General features: G+C 41.5%; 1 protein-coding gene across 4 annotated transcripts in view; it reads right to left on the bottom strand.

Annotated features, from left to right (window-relative positions):
* Window positions 1-20,641, bottom strand: part of grid2 (glutamate receptor, ionotropic, delta 2) — a 478,994-nt gene that overhangs the window by 128,147 nt on the left and 330,206 nt on the right. For all 4 annotated transcript variants that reach the window (XR_011602276.1, XM_070963684.1, XM_070963683.1 and 1 more), the window contains exons 7-8: window positions 19,113-19,274; window positions 14,905-15,024 (exon numbers count right to left, since the gene is read on the bottom strand). Coding sequence is in view for 3 of the 4 variants with exons in the window: in XM_070963684.1 (XP_070819785.1) it covers window positions 14,905-15,024; window positions 19,113-19,274 (282 nt within the window). In the remaining variant the exon portion in view is untranslated. The remainder of the gene's footprint in view (window positions 1-14,904; window positions 15,025-19,112; window positions 19,275-20,641) is intronic.

The following is a 20,641-nucleotide window of genomic DNA, read 5'->3' as shown; positions in this document are numbered from 1 at the left end:
TCCAGGTCTAACTGCTGCATTAAAATACTTAGGCCACATGTGCAAAATGCTGACAGGCTCCTGATAATACGTCTCTATTTTCAAAGACCTTAGTTTTCATCCTTCACACTACAACCTGAGGCTTTTCAGGTGTCCACTTAGGACAGATTTTATGAGGAGCAAAATTTCAGGAGTGGAGTATGCTGACTTGTTGTGAATTTAAGCCTAAATGCAGAATAGGATAAACAGAAAAAAGAATTACCACACAAGCATTAGTGTGGATGTGGTCTGAGGCTGGAGGATTTAGACAGAGATACACAGGCTATGGGCATAGTATTGATAGTCACACCTTTAATATAATTCAGTGAGTTTGAGTTGGTCCTAACAGGGCCTGCTGCAAAGTCGAAGAAGGCAGAACGAGGGAGAAAGCGAGGCACAGAATGAGATGACAAGAGAGGAGATGAGAGGAGAGGAAATGAAATGAGAGAGGGAGGGCTGAGAGGAGGTGGAAGAAGAGGAAGGAAAGATAGATGGCATATCAAACCAATGCAAATCTGTTCCCCCTACTGTAATCACTTTACTATGTGTAGCACGCACACACGCACGCACGCACGCACACACACACACACACACACACACACACACACACACACACACACACACACACACACACACACACACACACACACACACACACACACACACACACACACACACACAGAGGAATGTACAAATCCTTCTTGCCTATGCTTATTAAGTCTATGAGAAAATCTACTGTAGGCATGTGGTGATTCACTGCAAGATTATTCCATGATGCGATGATTGTTTGGTATCGAGTCCCCTGATAGACTGAGATAGGCTGCGGTGTGAGTGTGTCAGGGAACGAGGGAGAGAAACCAGGGGCAGCAAATTAAAAAGGCCATTAAAAAATGAAGAGAGATTAATTTCCTTATTTTTCAAATTGAACACAAATATGTGAATGTATATTTAGGAGACATTTTGAAATAAAGTGAGTAATACCCAGCAGTGGAACAGTACGCAGATTGTATTTTAAGGACAAGGTGTTGCAGCAACAGACTGGAGTAACTGCACATTTTGATAAATAGATGCATGCACTCAGTAACGTTTAATCTATTGATCTTTTTAAGGGTCATATCGACTGCATGTTATCCCAGGATACACTGGGCAGAGGGCAAGGAAAAGTACCAAGGACTAGTACCCAGTTATATATGTTTATGCAGACAATTGTGCCTACAGTAAGCCCTTGTTTAAGGTCATGCTGCAGCTTTAATGAGCGGTAGATGCATGCTGTGTACCATATCTTGGACCATAACACTATGGGTGTTTCCTTACTTATATTTTCTTACTAAAGTGGCTCTTTGGGGGTTAACTGCTGCCCGGGGAACTTTTATTATGGTAAGTGCATGTGTGATAAAAAAAAAAAAAAAGGAAAATGAGGGCTTGGTAATTATGAGGGGAATAATTGGCTGGTGTTCTGAATAGCTTTGGGCCAATATTTACTGATTATTCAGTGGAAGAGTGAAGGGGCCATGATTGGCCTCTAGAGGCAGGATTACACCTAAGAACTGAGGTCAGGCAGCTACTCTTTGCTTCTCTAACCCTTTCTTTACTGCACTTGAGTGTCTCAAGAGTGCGCTTTTGAATTCTTGCTGACTTTACATTTTTAGCATTATGACAATTTTTCAAAACAATACTGTTTGTACAATGGTGTTTATATTTATATACAGTACCTAACACATGGACAGAAATACTGTGAAGCATTTTCTTGAGTTCCAAGTCAAGCCTTTCCTGTGGTGAGAAGGCAGGGTTTTACTGATGAATAGGTGACTAAAACCTCTTGCTTGCTCATTTTCGACAGGAGGATTACGTGCCTGGTAATGTAACAGAGCTAAGGACAGGATGTTGAAACCGACACCGTGTGAGACTGAGATGGGTCCCATCAATTTACACAGCTCCTTCATCAGTTCCATCATTGCAGCAGCTTCTGCCGGTGCCGTCGGGAATACCTGTCAAAGAGTCTGCACAGATTTAGCTCGAAGAAAAGGAGGGAAGTTATGGGAAATTTGCCAATTTCATGGGGAAGTAAGGTAATGTCACCTAATGCTATTCACTCATTCCTGAGTGAAGACACCTGTCCAGTCCACTGCAGATTCTCTTTACACAGCTCAATTTCTCACTGTGCCTCTTTATTTCCTCACAACCTTGCCAATTTGCTGGTCTCTGGAAGATTTAATGTCAATCAATTTAATATCATGAAGCTGTAGTTTGTCTGATTTGAGTATCTTATTTTCAGTCTCATCAGTGCCGACACAAGGAATCCTCCCTTAATATTGTTTTACTTGACCCTCGCAGCTCCTCTGCCTTATTTGACTCATTGTTCCAATATCTCTCTTTGTCCCTTTCTCTGTCTCTCTACCTGCACATCGTTTTTGTCTACACCTCAACCTGTTTGTCTGCCTGTCTATCTCATTAGTAGTCTTCAGTTGCAGGGCAGTGTAAATATTTCTAGCTTTGGCCTGGCAGTGTCCTTTTCCTACATAGACACAATACCAAATCCCTGAAAAGCACTATGATTCACCAAACCTCTTTTTTCCCTTTTTCCTTGCTTGAGCATTCGCATTAACATGTGTTCTGGCCTGCTTCTGTGCCATATAACACTCACCATTCTGTCCTGAACCAATTTTATCATTCACCTCACTTAACCTCGTTCTTTTTCTGTTGTTCTGTAATCCTTGCCCAAAACCTCTGGCCCTGAAAATGCTCCTTTCCTCCCTCATAGTTTCGGCTGAGTTCCCCTCTCCTTTCTGCAGGCTGGTTGTTTGCCCCTATTCACAAAGCCGTGGTGTGTTTAACATGAGGACACAACCTTGGTGTCAGATACCACTGCTCTCTCTCCCTCATTTCTTCTCCCACTGATCCCTCCCTCATTCTCTGCTGCCACCTTAGTAGTGCTGTGTTTACAACTGGGTCACAGGCAATTAGGCCTCCCCCTTATCTCTCCTTCACATCCCTGCTCCTGTCAATCTATTCATCCATCAATCCATCCCCTCAGAACGTAGCAAAGATTAACCTGAGGACTGACAGCCCACCTCATTTCCCTATTCCTCTTTTTTCCCCTCTGTCCATCCATCACTCCTCATCCTTACTCATCCATCCATACATCTCTCCGACTTGGCTTAAATAAAAACATTAGCTTGAGGGCTGCAACATGACTGCTCCTTATTTTTTTCTCCTCCCTCCCTGCATCCCTCCTCCTCTCCTCCCAGCATTTCACACAGCAGTCAGACCAAGCCCCCACCACTTTCTTTTTATCTCCCCGAATCTTTATTCTCCCGTCCTCCCAGAAACGCCTGTCTTATTTTTCTCTCAACATAACCCAAAGTAATGTTGTATTAATAACACGACATCCCAGAGACGGAGAGCTTGGGCGGATTTCTTCTCCCGGCCTGAATGTCAACAGTGTTTGTACGCCGTGGTCTGACTGGGTCCACAAGTCATCAACAAAATTCTAAACAAAATTGGAGATGTATGGCTGTTTTTCTGTCTACGTGGCTCAACGATTCTCTTAATACTTTATGGTTTCAAGAAAGGGCCTGTTCCTGTTAAAATGCAGACAGGGACATCCCATACTTCACCGCAGGACAGTGGAGGAGCAAATCAACAGGGTCAGGGTGGGTGAAGGTGGCTGGCATCAGAGATTCGTAATGCTGACTTCTTCAGCACTGTTCAGTATGCTTCTCTTTTCAGGCACCGGGTTTACACAGACAGCTGTGCCTATCCCAGAAATAGGTAGGCAGCCGAATGAAAACAGACGCACTGCTACTCTTTTATCCGTTCCTTCTTTCATTCCTGCTTTCTTTCTTTCCACGAGACCCTGGAAGCAGTTACACCGCATTGACTCCCGGATTGTTTGAATGGTAATACCCAACAGCACCTTATAAAATGCGTGCCCCTATACCGTGGCAGCATTTTCTTAAAAATCTGCGTGCTTAGGCTCGGCTTCCTTATGTCACTGCACAGAATCTGTCTTGGCTGAGACATGAGACAGGATTGACAGTGGAGCATCTGGGGAATAAAACTTCTTCTGGCTTGTCTCAACAAACAGAGAAGCAGACGAGTGGCTGCCGGGCTAGTGTTTGGTGTTACCCATACTGTTTACACAACGGGTGTTTTTGTTTGGCACCACAATGAATTTCCCAATGGGGTTTGTGTGACAGCAGGTAATAGTTAAAACTGCTGTCTCCCACTCCTCTGCATTTTCATATTTGTCTGCTTCACTTCTTTGCTTCCTTTATTTCTCTCTAACTTGCTTCCCTCTTCTCTCCGTCTCTCTCTAGGCTTTTTGATATCTCTCTTCTCTCTCACATATACCGACAGACACACACAGCAAAAATTTGCACGCACTGCCACACTTAGCTGATCCAAGGACACCGGAGGCAGTTTGTCAGCTTCAATTAGTGTCCGGTGTCCACTGCGCTGTGGTCATCCAGAATATAACTTGCTGGTCAGTGCATGTGTGTTCACTCATGATTGACACGACCTTCCAGCTAAAACAAATCGTTGACATCAATCAAGCCGCGGAAGAAGCCTGCAAATACTCAAGTATTCATGAGTTCACAGAGGTAAAAGCTGTTGTTGCAAAGGTTGTAAGAATAGCTATTTAGCACTCCTGCCCAAGCCACACTTCAGAGAAGGACAGGATAAAAGATAAGACTGAGAAACTGAAGCCTTAAAAGGAGACGTCAGCATTTTGGGAAATATGCTTGTTTTCTGTCTGACTGGGAGTTAAATGAGAAGATCAATATCAATTTAATCTCTGTGACTTCAGTAGCAAGATTGGTCCATGACAAAGCAGGGGAAAATGCAGTCAAAACAAAAACAATCTCGCTGCCACAACCAAGCATTCAACTGGGTTTTGCTCTGAGTGTTTACGACATGAAAAGTCAGCAACTTCAGTATGAGACTAATGAGACGCCGCCTGCTTTCAGTGGGACGAGCTGTTGTTAGCCCCGATAGGTAAGCTAACTGCTGTTGTTTGTCTGCGTGCATTAATGCAGAATTTGTTGAAAGTGCCTGAGCTACACAAGCTGCTCCTCTGTACTTCCATTGTTTGTGCTAAGCTAAGTTGAATGTTATTTTTGCATTGAAAACAGAGGGATGAAATTAATATCAATCTTTTCATCGAACTACACAAAGAAAGCATAATTATGTATGACAGGCTTAGTCACTGCACATTAAACCTTCGCTGCTGCATTATCTTTGTTCTGAAAATGGCTTTACTAGCGTATACTCAGTTGTTAGGAGTTTGCATGTTCTCCCCGTGTTCACCTGGGCTATCCTCCATAAAAATACCCCCACTAAAAACATGCAAGAAGATCACCCCCTGACCAATGGTAACGACAAAGGAACTGTCAGCTGGCAGCCCACCGCTCCTGGTCTGCCGCGGAGGAAGGACTGACCAAGGATGGGTCAAAAGAGGAGAAAGAATTTCACATATGCATGGTGTGTGCAGTTTCCCCACCTAACTCTGCATGTTGTGTTGATTGTGACGAATAAAGGATGTCTTCTTAGATGGCAGGGGTTCCAAATAAAATTAATGAAGGCTTTCTATAGCAAGCAGGAAACACTGCAGCTCAGTGCTGCAGTGAATGTAGAAGTACTTGTTCTTTTGATGGCTGCAACATTGTGGCCTGGTTGTATTTAATTGAAGGTTATTCAAAAGACCAATAGCAGTAGGGAGCAATGAGTTCTTAAATCTGCTGGTCCTGCATCTTGGCAGATTGTATCTGTGACCAGATGGAAACAACCTGAAGTCACTGTGCAAAGGGTGACTGGCAAGGATTGACAGGGCTGTCTTTGAAGCTCTGACTTTGCACACCTGGGAGGGGTCATTTAGATTTGTGCCTGCAATTTTCCAGCACATTCTAACAGTTCCGTCTAAGCTATTCCTGTTTTTCAAGGTAAGTGACCCAACCCAGCAAAAAGAAACACAGAAAAACAGATTCAATCCAACATTCTCAGAAAGGTGGTATCCACATTAAAATTTCTGAGCTTAGAATGAAAGTATATGTGCTGATGGGCCTTTGTACAAACAACATCACTATTTGGCTGAGTTGACTCATCATCCATTATCCTCCCCAGATACTTCTACCATTGAGCAACTTCAACAGCCTTGCCATCATTAATAGCAGGAAGAGTGGTAGGAGGCTTCTTCAGAAAGCCAGTGATCATTTCCTTTGTTTCAGACACAGTTATGTCCAAGAAGGAGTGTTTGTACCAGTCACAACATTCATCTACCAGTAGACTATGGTCAGTTTCATCATTGGTGAGCAGCAACACATCATCCATGAGCTTGATGAGATGCCTGCCCTCATAGTGACACTAACACTCATTTGTATATGATTCAAATAAAAGTGGTGACTGACAACTGACTTTCACCTTTTAAAATCTTTCAGTCACAAAGTCAGTCAACTAACAAATTAATGCAGGGTCAATGTTGTAGATGCTGCTGAGTTCATCCACTAAAATGTGAGGTTGGATAAAGTTAAAAGCTAAGTTAAAAAGAGAAGTCATTAAAAAGCAATAGTACAGAATGTTTTGGTGATCCAGGACCACATTAAGTGGGGTGCCTGTGGCATCCTCAACATCCCTGTGTGCCTTGTAAGAAAATTGGAGTGGATCCAATGTTGTCTGACTTGCACCCAAAGGCTCTGTTTTTCTAATCTTCTCAAGAGTTTTCAGAACAACTACACTAAGTGCCGCCGGCCTAGAGTCATTGAGTGATTTGGTGATTTAATATTGGACACAGGTACATGGACTGAATCCTGCCAGAGACACAGAACTGGATGGAGCTAAAATGACTACATGAAGATCAAAGAAAATATGTCAGATTCGGTTCTGCACAGTTCCTAAGAAGTCAACTACCAATGTTATTTGGACCGGGACTTATTCTCACCCTCAAAGCCTTCTGAGCTTGGTCTGTACCAGCTCTCTATGGAAAGTGTTGTGATTTGGCGCTATACAAATAAAATTGAATTGAATTGAATTGTTTTCAGTGGTGGCAAATGGTGATAATTTGTTCAAATGATGTTGAAGCTTAATGCATGTTTAGGATCAAGTCAACCTTGACTGAGAGGTTCTCAACATGTCAGCATTGAGCTGTGTTGTTCTTTCTTTGTTTGCCTCACCTCAACACCACCTAGACTCACCTTAAACATACATAATCATGGGAATGTCTCAGAACAGAGTTAACACGGAGACTCATCAATACATAGATATAAAAATAAATTAGAGATTAAACTGTTCTTCTTATCCTTCCTCTGGATACACCATATGATGGTATTAGGCTATGCTTGGCATAAAATGCAAGGATAATTCAGTATGAGAGGTAGATATAACGGAGAAAAGATAAATGGAGGAAAAGGACAAAGAGACTCTGATTCTCTGTGTATGTACGGAGGGAGACACATGCACGCACACAGACACACACACACACACGCACACAGGCACGCACGAACACTCCTATCAGGTGAGACAACTGAGAGGGAGGGAAGTGGAGGGGAAAAAATCTGTGAAGCAGGACAAATCAATGACGTCGTCTCTTCCCTCCCTCTCTGCTCCTCTGTTCCTCCCTCCTGTTTCTTTTCCCTTTCCCCATCTTTCTTTCACCTATACAACTTTTTCTGCATCTCCTCTTCTCCCACTTCCTGCTCCCTCCATTCTTTCCGCAATCTCCCACCTGCACTGAAGGTGGGGGAGACACGCTGAATAAATATACATGCAAATCTACCTAATAGGATGGAAAATTGAAGGGAAATAGGGATCTTTCCCCTTGGAGATATTTTTTCTTTGTCACTATCTTTCCGCTTCTTCACTCTTTGAGTGTTTTCACCCACATTTTCCTTCTCTTTCCCTCTGATTTATTTATTTTACTTTACTTCACGTTGAACTTACTATCTGTGTCTCATTTTTCTGACTCACATAATGCCCATCTCTCTTTCTGCCTTTGTTCTTTGTGACTCATCAGTACCTCCTCTCTTACCTCCCTCTCTTTTCACATCATCCTCTCTATCTCACCCTGCAGGACTGAGTTACATAATTGTAATAATCAGTTCCAGTGGTGATGCCCCTCATCTAACCTCCCTAAAATAGCGTTGGCTTACTTGCCCTTTAGAGCTGCCTCCTCACTATTCTCCTCCATGATTAGAGCATGCATGAGAGGCCACTGTACACAAGCTACATGCTGTGCGTAGAAAATCTCAATTTATTAAACACCTTATTATGCCCATTTCCTTGTTAGCAACCGTGGCATATTAGATATTATCAGAAATCTTGATCCAGCCTTCAAGTCTTATTTATAACAGTTTCATTGTTCAACAGTTTAAGAAGTTTGTAGACTGTTTAGAGACTTTTTCTTTAAACTATATGAGACTAATGCTACTATTTGTGTACACTGACCAAAATCACTGCTCCAGATACACTGATGCACACATTTGTGTGTCATTTCTGGCTCATATCAGAAGTCATTTTTAGCCATGATAGCCGCATTGCTTTAGGGATAATGATGTTGGTTGGTTGGTTGGTTGGTCGGTTGGTCAGTCCACCATTTGGTTCAGACTGAAATTTCTCAACAATTACTGGATAGATTGTCATGAAACTTTGACCACACATTCATGATGCTCACAGAATGAATCCCATCACCTTTCATTGTCTTCTGACTTTTCATCTGGCACTACCAGCAGGTCAAATCTTTCACTTATCTCATGAAACATTTCAACATCTACCTGAAGGATTTGCAAAACATTGTGTGTAGTCATTAATGGTTCCCAGAGGATGCACCCTAGAGACTCTGGTCATCCTCATCCACTTTTCCTCCAGTACCCCCATGAGGTTGGCACATCTGGATTTAGTTAAATGTCTTCACAGCTACTAAATGAAGACATGGAATCAAGTCTAATTTTGTATTTGTCCAATTCCTCCATTTATCTGCAAATACCTAAAAAATTAATAACTTTCCCATCAACCTCAGCAGTAAATTCTGTTTTGTGCTAATCAGCTAATGTTAGCATGCTAGCATTCTAAACTTAGATGGTGAACATGCAGTGTAATTGCATGCTAACATTGTCATTGTGGGCATGATAGCATCAAAGCACTCCTGTGCTGACAGACTCACACAGCCACTAGCATGGCTGCAGACATTAGGTATGACAATTTAAACATTAGTGTGGGCTTCCAACCTATGACACGTTTGATGTAAACAGCTGATGCACTCCTGAATGATGAGCAGATGAAAGTAACATCTGAACAGAGACCAGCAACAGGATATTAGTCTGTAAGCAAATAACAGGTGAGTGTTTGAGAAGGAACAAAAAACGGTAAGAAGCTGCTATCCACACGTCTTGTACTGTGTTGGATAAGAAATGGTGCCGTCTCCAACAAGGCAAAACAGCAAACATACATGCCATTCATTGAACATGTTGAGCCTGTTCTGACATGGACATTGCTCTCATAAACTACAATGTCAATGAAATGCTGTTTGAAAAAAAAAATACAAAACAAACCTCATATCGTTCTATGACTAACCATAAAAAAATGAACAGATATTAAAAAAGCAGTTGTGTCCTGCCGACTCAACAGAGCTGAAACAAGTAAAATGAAAGATTTATCTCCTTCTGGGACAGGTGCTCACAAAAATTTATGACTACTCTTGACACCAGGAGACAAAGTACGGAGAAGCCTGTCTAAGATTTTGTTCCTGATCCCAATCCACATTAATCAATTATCAATCAAACTGTCACACGTAAGCATATAAGGTGCAATCACATAACCCAGAAATGTGCGTAATGATTCTCCTAGTCTTATTCTTGCAGCGCCTGGTGTAGGTATATCCTTTAGGCAGGGATGGGCACTGCCTATTGTATGTTCAGCCGAATGAACCATTTTTGCCTACAGAGCCTTCTGGTCCTGTTCAGTGCTATGTCCATACCAGGCAGTGCTATTTCCTGTCAGGACATTCTTGATGGTGCAGGAGCAGAAATTTCTCAGTATTTCTCTCAGTATTTGAGGAGATAGTTGGATTCTCTTCATGTGTCTGAGATGAAACAGTCCCAGCCCTGCCTTTCTCAGCACTGAGTCAGTATGCAGCACACAGGTCAGGCCCTCGGTGGTGTGGATATCAAGGATCAGGAAGCTGTTCACCTCTCCAGCGAGGACCCACTGATATAGAGGGAGGGTGTAGGTCCCTCCCTGCTTATTCTTAACCACTACTAGTCCACTCTCAGCTCCTTAGTCCCACCAGCAGGTGGGTGCTGCCTTCAGGTAGGCCTTTCCATTGTTATCTGTGATCAGGTCCAACCACAACTGTATCATTGCAAACTTGCAAGGCCATTGATAGGTTAATTCATAAGTCTGTGAAAAATCTACTCTCTGTGTCATTTCATGAAAAGGGAATCAAACAGTGTCACTACGGCTTAGCCTTATGAAAGATACTCTGTTAACAATAATTAACTCTGTTTGGACCTCAGTTGAAATGGATGATGTGTGATAGCAAATCCTCTCCCCATGCATGTGTATGTGCTTAGTGGAAAGCACAAACCCAGTTTTAGGTATTGACGGTCATGCAGACTGACATTAATTGTCATACAAAGCCAAAAGGGTTGGCTTAGCATTTCCAAACATGCCAGAAGATTTATGCAAGTGTGTGTGTGAGTGTGTGTGTGATTGGGCTTTTGCACATTCCTGAATGAACCACAGCTATTATGTGTGTTTGAGTTGGTGGTCACATTAAGCCATCACATTAAAAAAATGTCTTTCAATCGTTCAAAACATGTAATGGAGGAAATGTTTCTTGCATGATGACAGGACTGCCCGGGGGCTTCCACGGTGCCACGACTCTGAATTCACTTAGCGTAATTTACCACATACGTCTGTCAGATGAGAGTGGAGATGATAATTGAAGGTGACCTCAATCTAAGAGCACTGCAGTTTGCAAGGCCATTGATTCTTGTAAAGAGGGATAATCTTTCTGTCTCTCTTCCAAAAGATGGAGAATATGCGCCAATGTGAGAGAGACAAGAGAGCATGAGCATGTGTGAGAGAGTAAGAGTGTAATGATTGTGACTCAATCATGACCTGTCCTATCTTGTGTGCGGGATCTATAAGGATTAGGTCATCTATCTCCTTTCTAGCGGTCTCTCTGCCTCCTCTGCCTGTTTCATTTTACCTTTCTCTTCTCTCTTCTCTGTCCCCTTTTCCTTAATCAAGCAGTGTATCAGTCTTTCTCCATTCCCTCATCATCCTCCTTCTTTCATCCCCGCTTTGCCACAACCCCTTTTTCATTGTGCTGGTTCTAAAGTGGGTCTGATGCCATTTTTCCTCTCTGAAGTCATTGAAGATGTCGCAGATAGCTAACGAAGCAATTACACATGGCAGACTTGTCGCCTCTATATAAGAGAGCAGTGGAGCCTGGCATGCCTGGAGATGTATAGCTACAGAGAGATATAGGTTCCCATGTATTGCGATGAAGGTAATGGAGCAGAAAGTCAATTCTACCACAGTGTAGTGGCAATAATTATGACAATCTCAGGTGTCAGCTATTATCATTATCACTAGACAACTGTATGCATATGTGTGAAGTATGATTGGGGTAAATGTCATAAAAACGGATTGAGGAATGAAACAGGTGGAAGCAGATTGGGGAAAAGAGGAAGATTCATAAAGTGGCAGGCAGGATAGAGGAGGGGAAGGGAAGAAAAGATGAAGAGGGAAGGGAGTTGGGGAGAAAAAAAACACAAAAAGCTGGATTGTGTGTCTGTCATTAGTGAGACTCAGCAGGGATAAAAAAAGAAGAAGAAGAAGAAGAAGACGACACAAAGAGGAGGCATAACAGCGAGGGAGGACTGAAAAGAAAGCTCAGGTTAAGTGGTAACCTCAACAGAATGTAGACTTAATACCATAATTAAGGGAGTTTGCGTACACTGTTAATGGAGCGATCAGGCAGATGCACACTCACTTTATATCTCAACATCCCAGTGGTTGTAATGCACAGTAGTGGGGCCCTTCAGGCCTGTTGTTCATAATTCAGAAATCTATGTAGACACTGAATGGTTCATCTATATAAAGTGCATGGGGATGCACCCATTATCCATATTTTTATACAACACATGAGTGTTGTGAAAGCAGTCTAGTACAAGAGAAATACATTTATCTTCATATGGTATGAAAGTTAATGCAAATGCTGCCGAGATATAGTTGGCAGAGGAGAGAGAGATGGGGGGATGGGGAGAGAGAGAGAGAGAGAGAGAGAGAGAGAGAGAGAGAGAGAGAGATGATCTAGAATTAATGCAGAAAAATAACCAAGGTTGATTTAATCTGGTTCAAGAGTTAACACAAGTTTCTACTTGGGAAGGTCATTGTCAGCTGGCCACAACTGTTCAAAGACACAAAAAAACACAGACTAAGGGCTAAATAATGGAAATAATGGAACAAAGTTGGCTCTAAGGAAGGTTTGCAAATTGTGAGGATCTAATATTTAGCAGACAAGCCTTCTATCATGTAACCTGTGGGGAATGTTAAATACGTGCTAATGTTAAAATGTAACCCAGAACATCACGTTTCGCTTAAGGGAGAATTTCAACAAGTTAATGTATGAAAAAGCTAATACAGCAGTGTGTGATTGAAATGTAACTGCTCCCAAAATCCATCAGGAACGTTTCCTGCAATCAGTAGGAATGAATTGAGAAATTTATTTGGCTCTTCTTTCCTGACCAGTGGCTGCTATTTAGAAAACCAATTGAAATGAAAGATGAAATGCATCACCGCCACCATCGTTTTAAACCATGTTATTAAATTAAAGTTACTGCTGATGCTGATTGCTTCATGTTGCTAATTGTGATTGCAAACGCTATTAGTTCATCTTATTACTGTTTCTCCGATACACCAAGCCTTAACAATTAGTTTATAATCTAGTTAGTATGTTACCAGATGCGGACAAGTAACACTGAAAAAGACTGTTTCTGACTTATGCTGACTGCTTATGTCTCAAGCCACTTTTTACATCACGTGTAAAAGTATTACAGTCCTGGTTACCTCCAAATGACTGTAGGGAGGAAAATCTGCCATATTGGGCTAGGATATTTGGATACATTATAATAAAAAGCTATCTCCACTGCACAGTGGTGATTCCTGTCATTAACCTGAGAATTAAGTAGCGTCACTCAGGCATTCATTACGCAAGGGAAGGCGGTTAACCTGGGGTGAGAGAGACAGGGTTACTTTTCATAATCATCAATTTACGCTGAGGTCCATTCATGCTCAGGCTGAAGAGGAGAACAGAATAAATGATTCTGTATATGTAGCAAGGAAATGGGTCTGAAGTGATATTTTAAAGCTAACTTCTTGATCTTGACAGTTGCACATGTGAACATGAGAACACCGGTAACAGAATGCTTGAACAGCATGGAATGGTATTTGCTTCGTATACATTAAAAGCTCGATGGGATTTTTCACCGTTTTCTCTTCATGGTGGTAATATGGTCAGAGCCTGGTTATATTTTCATTAACCTTTTTTCCCAGCCTGATATCTATCTGCCGTCCTTTCATTACAGGTTAGATGCCCTGTAGAAACACCTTTTTCAGGGCTCCACATTATTAGGATAGGCATGATTCAGCTACAAGATAAAGCTAATATGCAGGCACTCTGAGAGGAACATTAGCCTGTCTTTAGTCATTTGATTCCATGTTTGAATTTAATTGAATCCCAACGACAGACCAACAAATGTTCAGAGTATTAAGGGAGACTGTGGCAGGAATACTGTATAACAACTGCCTTAATTCCCTCAGAAGTAATTATGCTCTCTGATTAGGGAATTGTGCCTAAATGTAATTATGCTGTGCTTTAAAGATTAATTTTGTCTGTGATGGCACGCTGCGTTATGTTGGTGTCTCACCACATTATCCATAATCACAGCTCACTATCTCAACTGTATTTGTGAAGAGATCTCTGTGGTGTGGGGGACAGACACTGTGTGTGTGTGTGTGTGTGTGTGTGTGTGTGTGTACATTGCTAGTCTAAATGTCATATTTTAACCCATATCTGCTGTTTTCATACCTACATGCATAATCAGTTGGTGGTTTTAGGGGAAATGTTCCTAAACCTACACTAAAAAGTATATCTCTATTCATGTCTAAATGATCATAGAAATATTATAGGAATATAAGAGGAATAATACAGACAGCAGTGTGTCTCTATGATCCTCACTGCACATTGCCACTAATTTACATCCAAGATTTGAGTCTACAGCACCTGCCTGCACATGCACACACAACCACAACTATACAATCAATAAACAAACAGTGTGATGAATATGTGTGTGTGCCTGTGAGTGGAGGGGATGTCTTTCATGAGGCCTTAAAATTCATTATGCATGAATCATTACGCAATACCACTTGAAAATGCTTGTAATTAATCCAATTAACACCATGTTTTATTGAAGGGGAGGTGAGTTACTGGGCTGATGCTGCGTCCTACTGGTGCACAGAAAGAAAAAAAAAAAAAAAAGCAAGCAACCAGACGTAGGAAAACAAAGAAGAGGACTGTGAAACAAAAGAGATAAAAATGTAAAGACAGCTTCTTTCCATTTGTTCTGCTACATGTATAGAAGGTTTAGAGAAAGAAATCCAGGAGTAAATACAGAAAGGCAGCAGGGCTTTACCCTGCTACAGAGGGGTGACATCCACAAGGAAAGATATACCTGAATAAATATGAGGTGAAAATAATGTGGAGAGCAGGTGCGGTGAAATTCCCTGGTAAACCCAGGAATTATGTAAATCTACGCGTTACAGCAGAAATTATTCTCCCTTCACCCACAGCAGTGCGCACACAGGGGCTCTGTTTGAGCTACTTACCCTACTGACTCCTCGTCCCCTGTCTTCTCCATAATTTGTTCCCAGGATTTCAAAGAAGATGTTGGGGTTAGTGCCATTGTCAGTGAACTCCAGGAAACTGGTGAGGCCGCTCACTCCAAACTGCAAGGAGAAGATGGAATATTTTCGTTTTCACTATTATTGTTGTTTGGTAAAATTGATCATGGAATTGTAGTCGTCATTGTCATCATAATCCATCCATCCATCCATTATCTATACCGCCTATCCCTTTCGGGGTTGCGGGGGGCTGGAGCCTATCCCAGCTACAATGGGCGAGAGGCGGGGTACACCCTGAACCGGTCGCCAGCCGATTGCAGGGCCACATGTAAGGACAAACAAACTATCACACTCACATTCACACCTACGGACAATTTAGAGTCATCAATTAACCTAATGAGCATGTTTTTGGTCTGTGGGAGGAAGCCGGAGTACCCGGAGAGAACCCACGCATGCACGGGAAGAACATGCAAACTTCACACAGAAAGGCCCCGTCTGACCCGGGGATCGAACCGGCAACCTTCTTGCTGTGAGGCACCCGCACTACCTGCTGCGCCACCGTGCAGCCGTCATCATAATCCTTATCACTATAATCCTGTCAGTTCTCATCAGTGCAATATTCTTTTGTCTATAATGGGCTCATCAATAACTCTCCCTCTAAAATTTGACTTGAAATTATGTTTTAATGCTTGCTGGAGACCAGAAGTGATAATTGCTCACGCTGAAGCTGAGACATGAATCATCGTCTCTCCCTTATGAAATGATTGTATCTCATCAGTAAGTACAGGCACTGAACAGGAAAATGTTTTTGTTATGACAGACAAAAATATGTTATTTATTATGTCTGCACATGTGTGCATACTTTTTCTGTGTTTGAGACAGAAAACGTTTGGAGAAATATGTTTTGCCCTTGGTGGAAAATCCCGCTTCAGCTTTGTTGCAGTGTTGTTATTGAAGAACGAGGCTGATGAAAGAATAGTGTGTTTGGAGCCATTGGACATGTTTTGCACTAGGGGCGTACAATGTCCTGTACGAAAAGGTAGATTTACTCACAAGCATACACACGTACACACACACATGCACGCACACACACACACACAGTCCCCACAGTCCCCAACCTTTGCCCTGCCTCCCGGTAGTGTGACCTGTCAGTGAAAGTGACACTGTGCCTGCTTCAGGGAAGGTGAGGTGTTATACTCCTTAATATGATTCACACTATGTGTGTGTATGTGTTTGCACCTGTGTATAAGACACATGGATTGTGTAATTTATGTGGGACAATCTGATCTGTCTATGATGGACACATGTGCACATAAATTTCCACGTGCATAGAACACGCACACCTTCACATCATTATTTTTATTGGACCGCATTCATCATCACAACTTGGAAATTACCGATTTGTTGACACACGACATGATAAATAATGTGTCAGGGATGGTTTAGCTTTTCCATGTTTTTTCATCCATATATATTATGATTGGTTTGGTTTAATGGAAACAGCAACGAAGCAAGTAAGATACAAGAGCAAATAAACCATTTGGTATCCAGTTAGTGACATACCTCCCATTTCAGCTAAAATATTCAGACATACTTGTGTGGGTACACCTCTGTGTTACCTTATGTTTGTATGTTTACATGTTTCATCAGGGGGGAAAACCGTTGCGTTAGTGTCTTATTTATGAGTGTATATATATCAAATGGTTTATATATGTTGTTGATGTGCTCTTTGTTATATATCATAACCATTTAATTTTTTTTTTTCTGTGGGGTCAACCAAACACAGAGACACAACCACACTGTCACCCTCCATTAAGTGCATGTTTATTTGCCTCCTTGCAAGCTGGGCACAAATGAAACCAGCCCAGATGCTGTTCACTGCCTTTCATAATTATTCAGTTAGTTGATGTTGGCAGTTCTGTATTGCCACAATACATTCACAACAATTATCCTTCCTTTAATTGCACCTGATTTTAAGATGCCACTAGGCCCACGAGAATGAGAGAAAAACAGAGAAATGAATAAGACTTTAAAGATTTTTTTTTTTTTTTTGGACGTTTGAAAGCTTCTTAAAAACAAGATGAAAGTGAACAGCTCTGCTTTTTATAATAACAGCAATAATTAATCTGGAAGAGTTAAGCTTGGACTTTGAAACAGTCTCAAGGGCCCTGGCTGGAGATCTTGGACTGCATTGCAGTACTTACTGTGCCTTAAAAGAGATTAATAAAATTGTTAAATGAATCCTAAACCTAACTGCTTGAGTCACTGAGACTCAAAGGTGGATATATAGCAGCCAGTGACAGAGTAAAGATGTGTAGTCTAACAGCATAAACACAGCACACACTTCAGATTTTGGGGATTGGTGCAACAGCAGTTTCACCTGCTGTATTTTATTCTGCACTCTGAATTTGTCAATGAACACCAAACAACAACATCAACAGAGCTCCTCATCAACAGCTGCAAATTAGTATTTATCATTAACATAATGGCCCCACATACCAAAACGCTGATTAAACACACAGACATGCACAGTAAGTAAAGCACACTGCTGATACACTGTAAAATGGAAGTGATGCCAGGCTGTTGAACTCAACTCTATTAGTGCTTTGGGCTCTTTAACACAGTTCTGTTGAGACAGCCATCAGGGTTGGTTTAACAGCCGGGGCTGGCTGATGAAAGTGTTGCCAAACCCCAGCCTGATCTCAAGGTGAAATGCAGAGATAGATATGAAAGCCATTGCGCTGCATTTATTATTGTCTGACACTAATCCTAAATTAGCATTTCACTTGGCTTCATCATTCAGTCAAACTGCCATCCCCGGAGTAGTTTTTTATTGATATCAAAACAGAGGGCATTGATCCAATTGGATTTAACAGTGATGAAAGTGTTGCCAAACTCCAGCCTAAAACTCAAGGTGAAATGCAGAGATTCATAAAATCACAGCTGCAGGATGAAATCCCTTATCTCCCAAAAGTCAAGTGTTCAGGAACTGAGTAAAACTTGCTGATTGATGCATGTGGATTTTTTTTTTAAGGTATGCAACTCTTTGAATTCATGAGCACTTGGGTCATGGAGTCTACTGAGCTCAGACAGGAACTTGGAAACTCTCAGTCAAAGTAATGAACAAAAATTGGATTTCCACGTTAGAAGAACAATACAAAAATGGTAGACTTATTTCAAGCCTCCTCTATTTCATTCTCCATCCCAGGAGGGGATTTTAGTTATACCAAAAGATGGCATCGTATAAATGAACTTACTGCATCTTGGCGTTTCAACCAGTGCCTCAGCTGAGGAACAATAGTGCCTGCCTCCAAAATTTCATGTAATGAGCACGATGTCTTGAAATGCAAATACATGCTCCCTAAATGAAAAGTGGGAGAAATGTGTTTTCCCATCCCAAAAGATACACATGAGACACATCTAAAAATAGGAAGAAATCTGAAATTGTACTTGCATGTCATAATTGGGATGGGCATGTGCTTTATTCCAATAGTAGTAATCAAGACTCAGCTCCAAACTCACAAAAAGGGGTTTGCTGCTGTGAGTAAAGACTTCATTTTTGGCAGGTGTATTGAGAATACTTTTTAGAATAACTCTTCTTTTTTTTTTTTAAGATAAAGTATTTATGAGCCATTTTCAAACTGGCACACACACACCTAGTACAAGCATCACACAGCGGTAGAGCACTGCAGGAGGCTGATGAAACAGATGGACAGTCCACAAACTGAGATTAGAGGCAGGTGACTTTGGGTCATAGAGATTTTAACATTTCAGATATAAATCAGGAAACAGGGAGCATTTGAGTGTCAGTTGAACAGAGTAAATCAGATTGTCTCATTGCTTATACTGTTTGTTTTGTATTTTAAAAAGACTCATGGTTGCACACTTTTGCATGTGATAGTAAGTGTACACTGGTAAAGCAATGCCCTGGTCGCCCCTGGATTACATTTGTTGAAACCATAGATAATGTTTAGGAACATAATAAATAAACCATGGAGATGACTGAGTTGATTTTTGTAAATGTTGGTGTTTTTCAGTGTTCTTACCTTTCATACATGTTCACTGAATGGCTGTGAATCTCTGTTCATGGAGATGATCGGGGATGTTACTGGGCTTTATTACTCACTGTTGTTAGGATACCTTCCTGTAAGACTTGAGGGGGAAGTGTATGCGTTTCTTCTGCATTTTCATACCTTTTTGACAGTATCCAGCATGCTCTTGCCTCCCTGCCATGGTTTGGAGTTCTTCCTGATGCAGCTCAGACTGGCCATGCTGTGCCACTTCCGATCCTCCAACTTTCTGTGGAAGGTATTGGCCAGCAGCAACACGGTATCATAAATGTAGCGGTTGGTGATCTAGAGAAAGGAATGACAGGAAAGCACACAGAAATAAAGAAAATGAGCCAACGAGAGTAAACTCAGGCATTTGACTTTTTGCTGACGATGCTCTGTTTGGGACATTGATGTGGTACCATTTATGACTAGAAACTGATACTACATGAAGTCCAAATGACCAGTGTGCTTAGCCTAGTTTTATTTTTCCTTTGGTTATTGAGCTGGAAATGATCAACCAAGACAGAGTTGCAGATATTAGAAGTAAGTGGAAGAAACAGGCCAATGAAATGAAAATGAGAAGTTAAATGCTTCACTTGCATTCATATCCATCTGCACTTTGATAAAAAGGAAAAAAAAAAGTCTAGCTTTGCAACTTTCCCTCTATCTGCCCAGCTCCCTCTGAACCAACAGTGTGCCGTGAGTTGCCTGCACCTGTAGTGCATTACATTGGTAATTTCACCACAAACATGGCTGTCTTTTGGCATATTTGCACAAGTGTGCTCATACCTACAGACACACTCTCACACAGAAGAAAAGCTTTGAGGATGACATTAATTAAAATGTATTGATAGGTCCTTGGCACTGCGGAATAAGATAGAGAGGGGCAGGGGGAGATAAGGAGAGGAGTTTATTCAGTCTGTGATGGATCGTTGTGAGATTTACTGAGCCTCTTGTCTCCATGTTAATGAGAATATAATAAATAGATAGACTGCATGATGATGCTATGCACGCACACACACACACACACACACAGACATGTGGGTCTCACACATACACATACACACTCAGATTAACATGCACTAGAACACACAAATTTCATAGGAGCAAAAGCTATTAGCTCAGTGACAATGCCTATCATACATCAAAAAGAAGTAGGGCCTACACAGTCTTTTTTCTTTTTTAGACAGAGATGACAGCACAAGCACGCACGCATGCACACACGCACACACAGAATTAACCTCATTTAGTATATGAATAATAACCTCATTCTGAAGACTCACAAGATGTGACTTGTTGTTTACTTGTTTGTTGAAATCAGCTAAATATTCAGCCACTGAAAATCTTTTAGATAACACTAAGCTATGCTCTCTGCACAACAAACTCTTGCCAGCACTCCTCTGTCCAACTCTTACTCATGTTTCCACCAATGTCTTCCTGCAACATCTCAACTCTCACGGGACCTCAAAACGAGTTTTCTGCTTGAGCGAAACTCGGTTAGGCACAATAACAAACAGATCAATTGATCATGAGAAGGGTCAAGATAAACCTTTATGTATCTGTGGGGTACTTTGCATAATCTTGTCAGACACTCACAATCTGAGCTGACAATCAGTGTCAAAAACAAGCACTTTTAGTGGATGTACTCTGAAGGTGTATAATTGCCAGGA

Source organism: Chaetodon trifascialis, chromosome 6, assembly GCF_039877785.1.
Source record: "Chaetodon trifascialis isolate fChaTrf1 chromosome 6, fChaTrf1.hap1, whole genome shotgun sequence".
In the NCBI taxonomy this organism is placed as follows: Eukaryota; Metazoa; Chordata; class Actinopteri; order Chaetodontiformes; family Chaetodontidae; genus Chaetodon; species Chaetodon trifascialis.
Note: the sequence above shows the minus strand (reverse complement) of the source record. Positions and strands in the feature narration are given on the sequence as shown.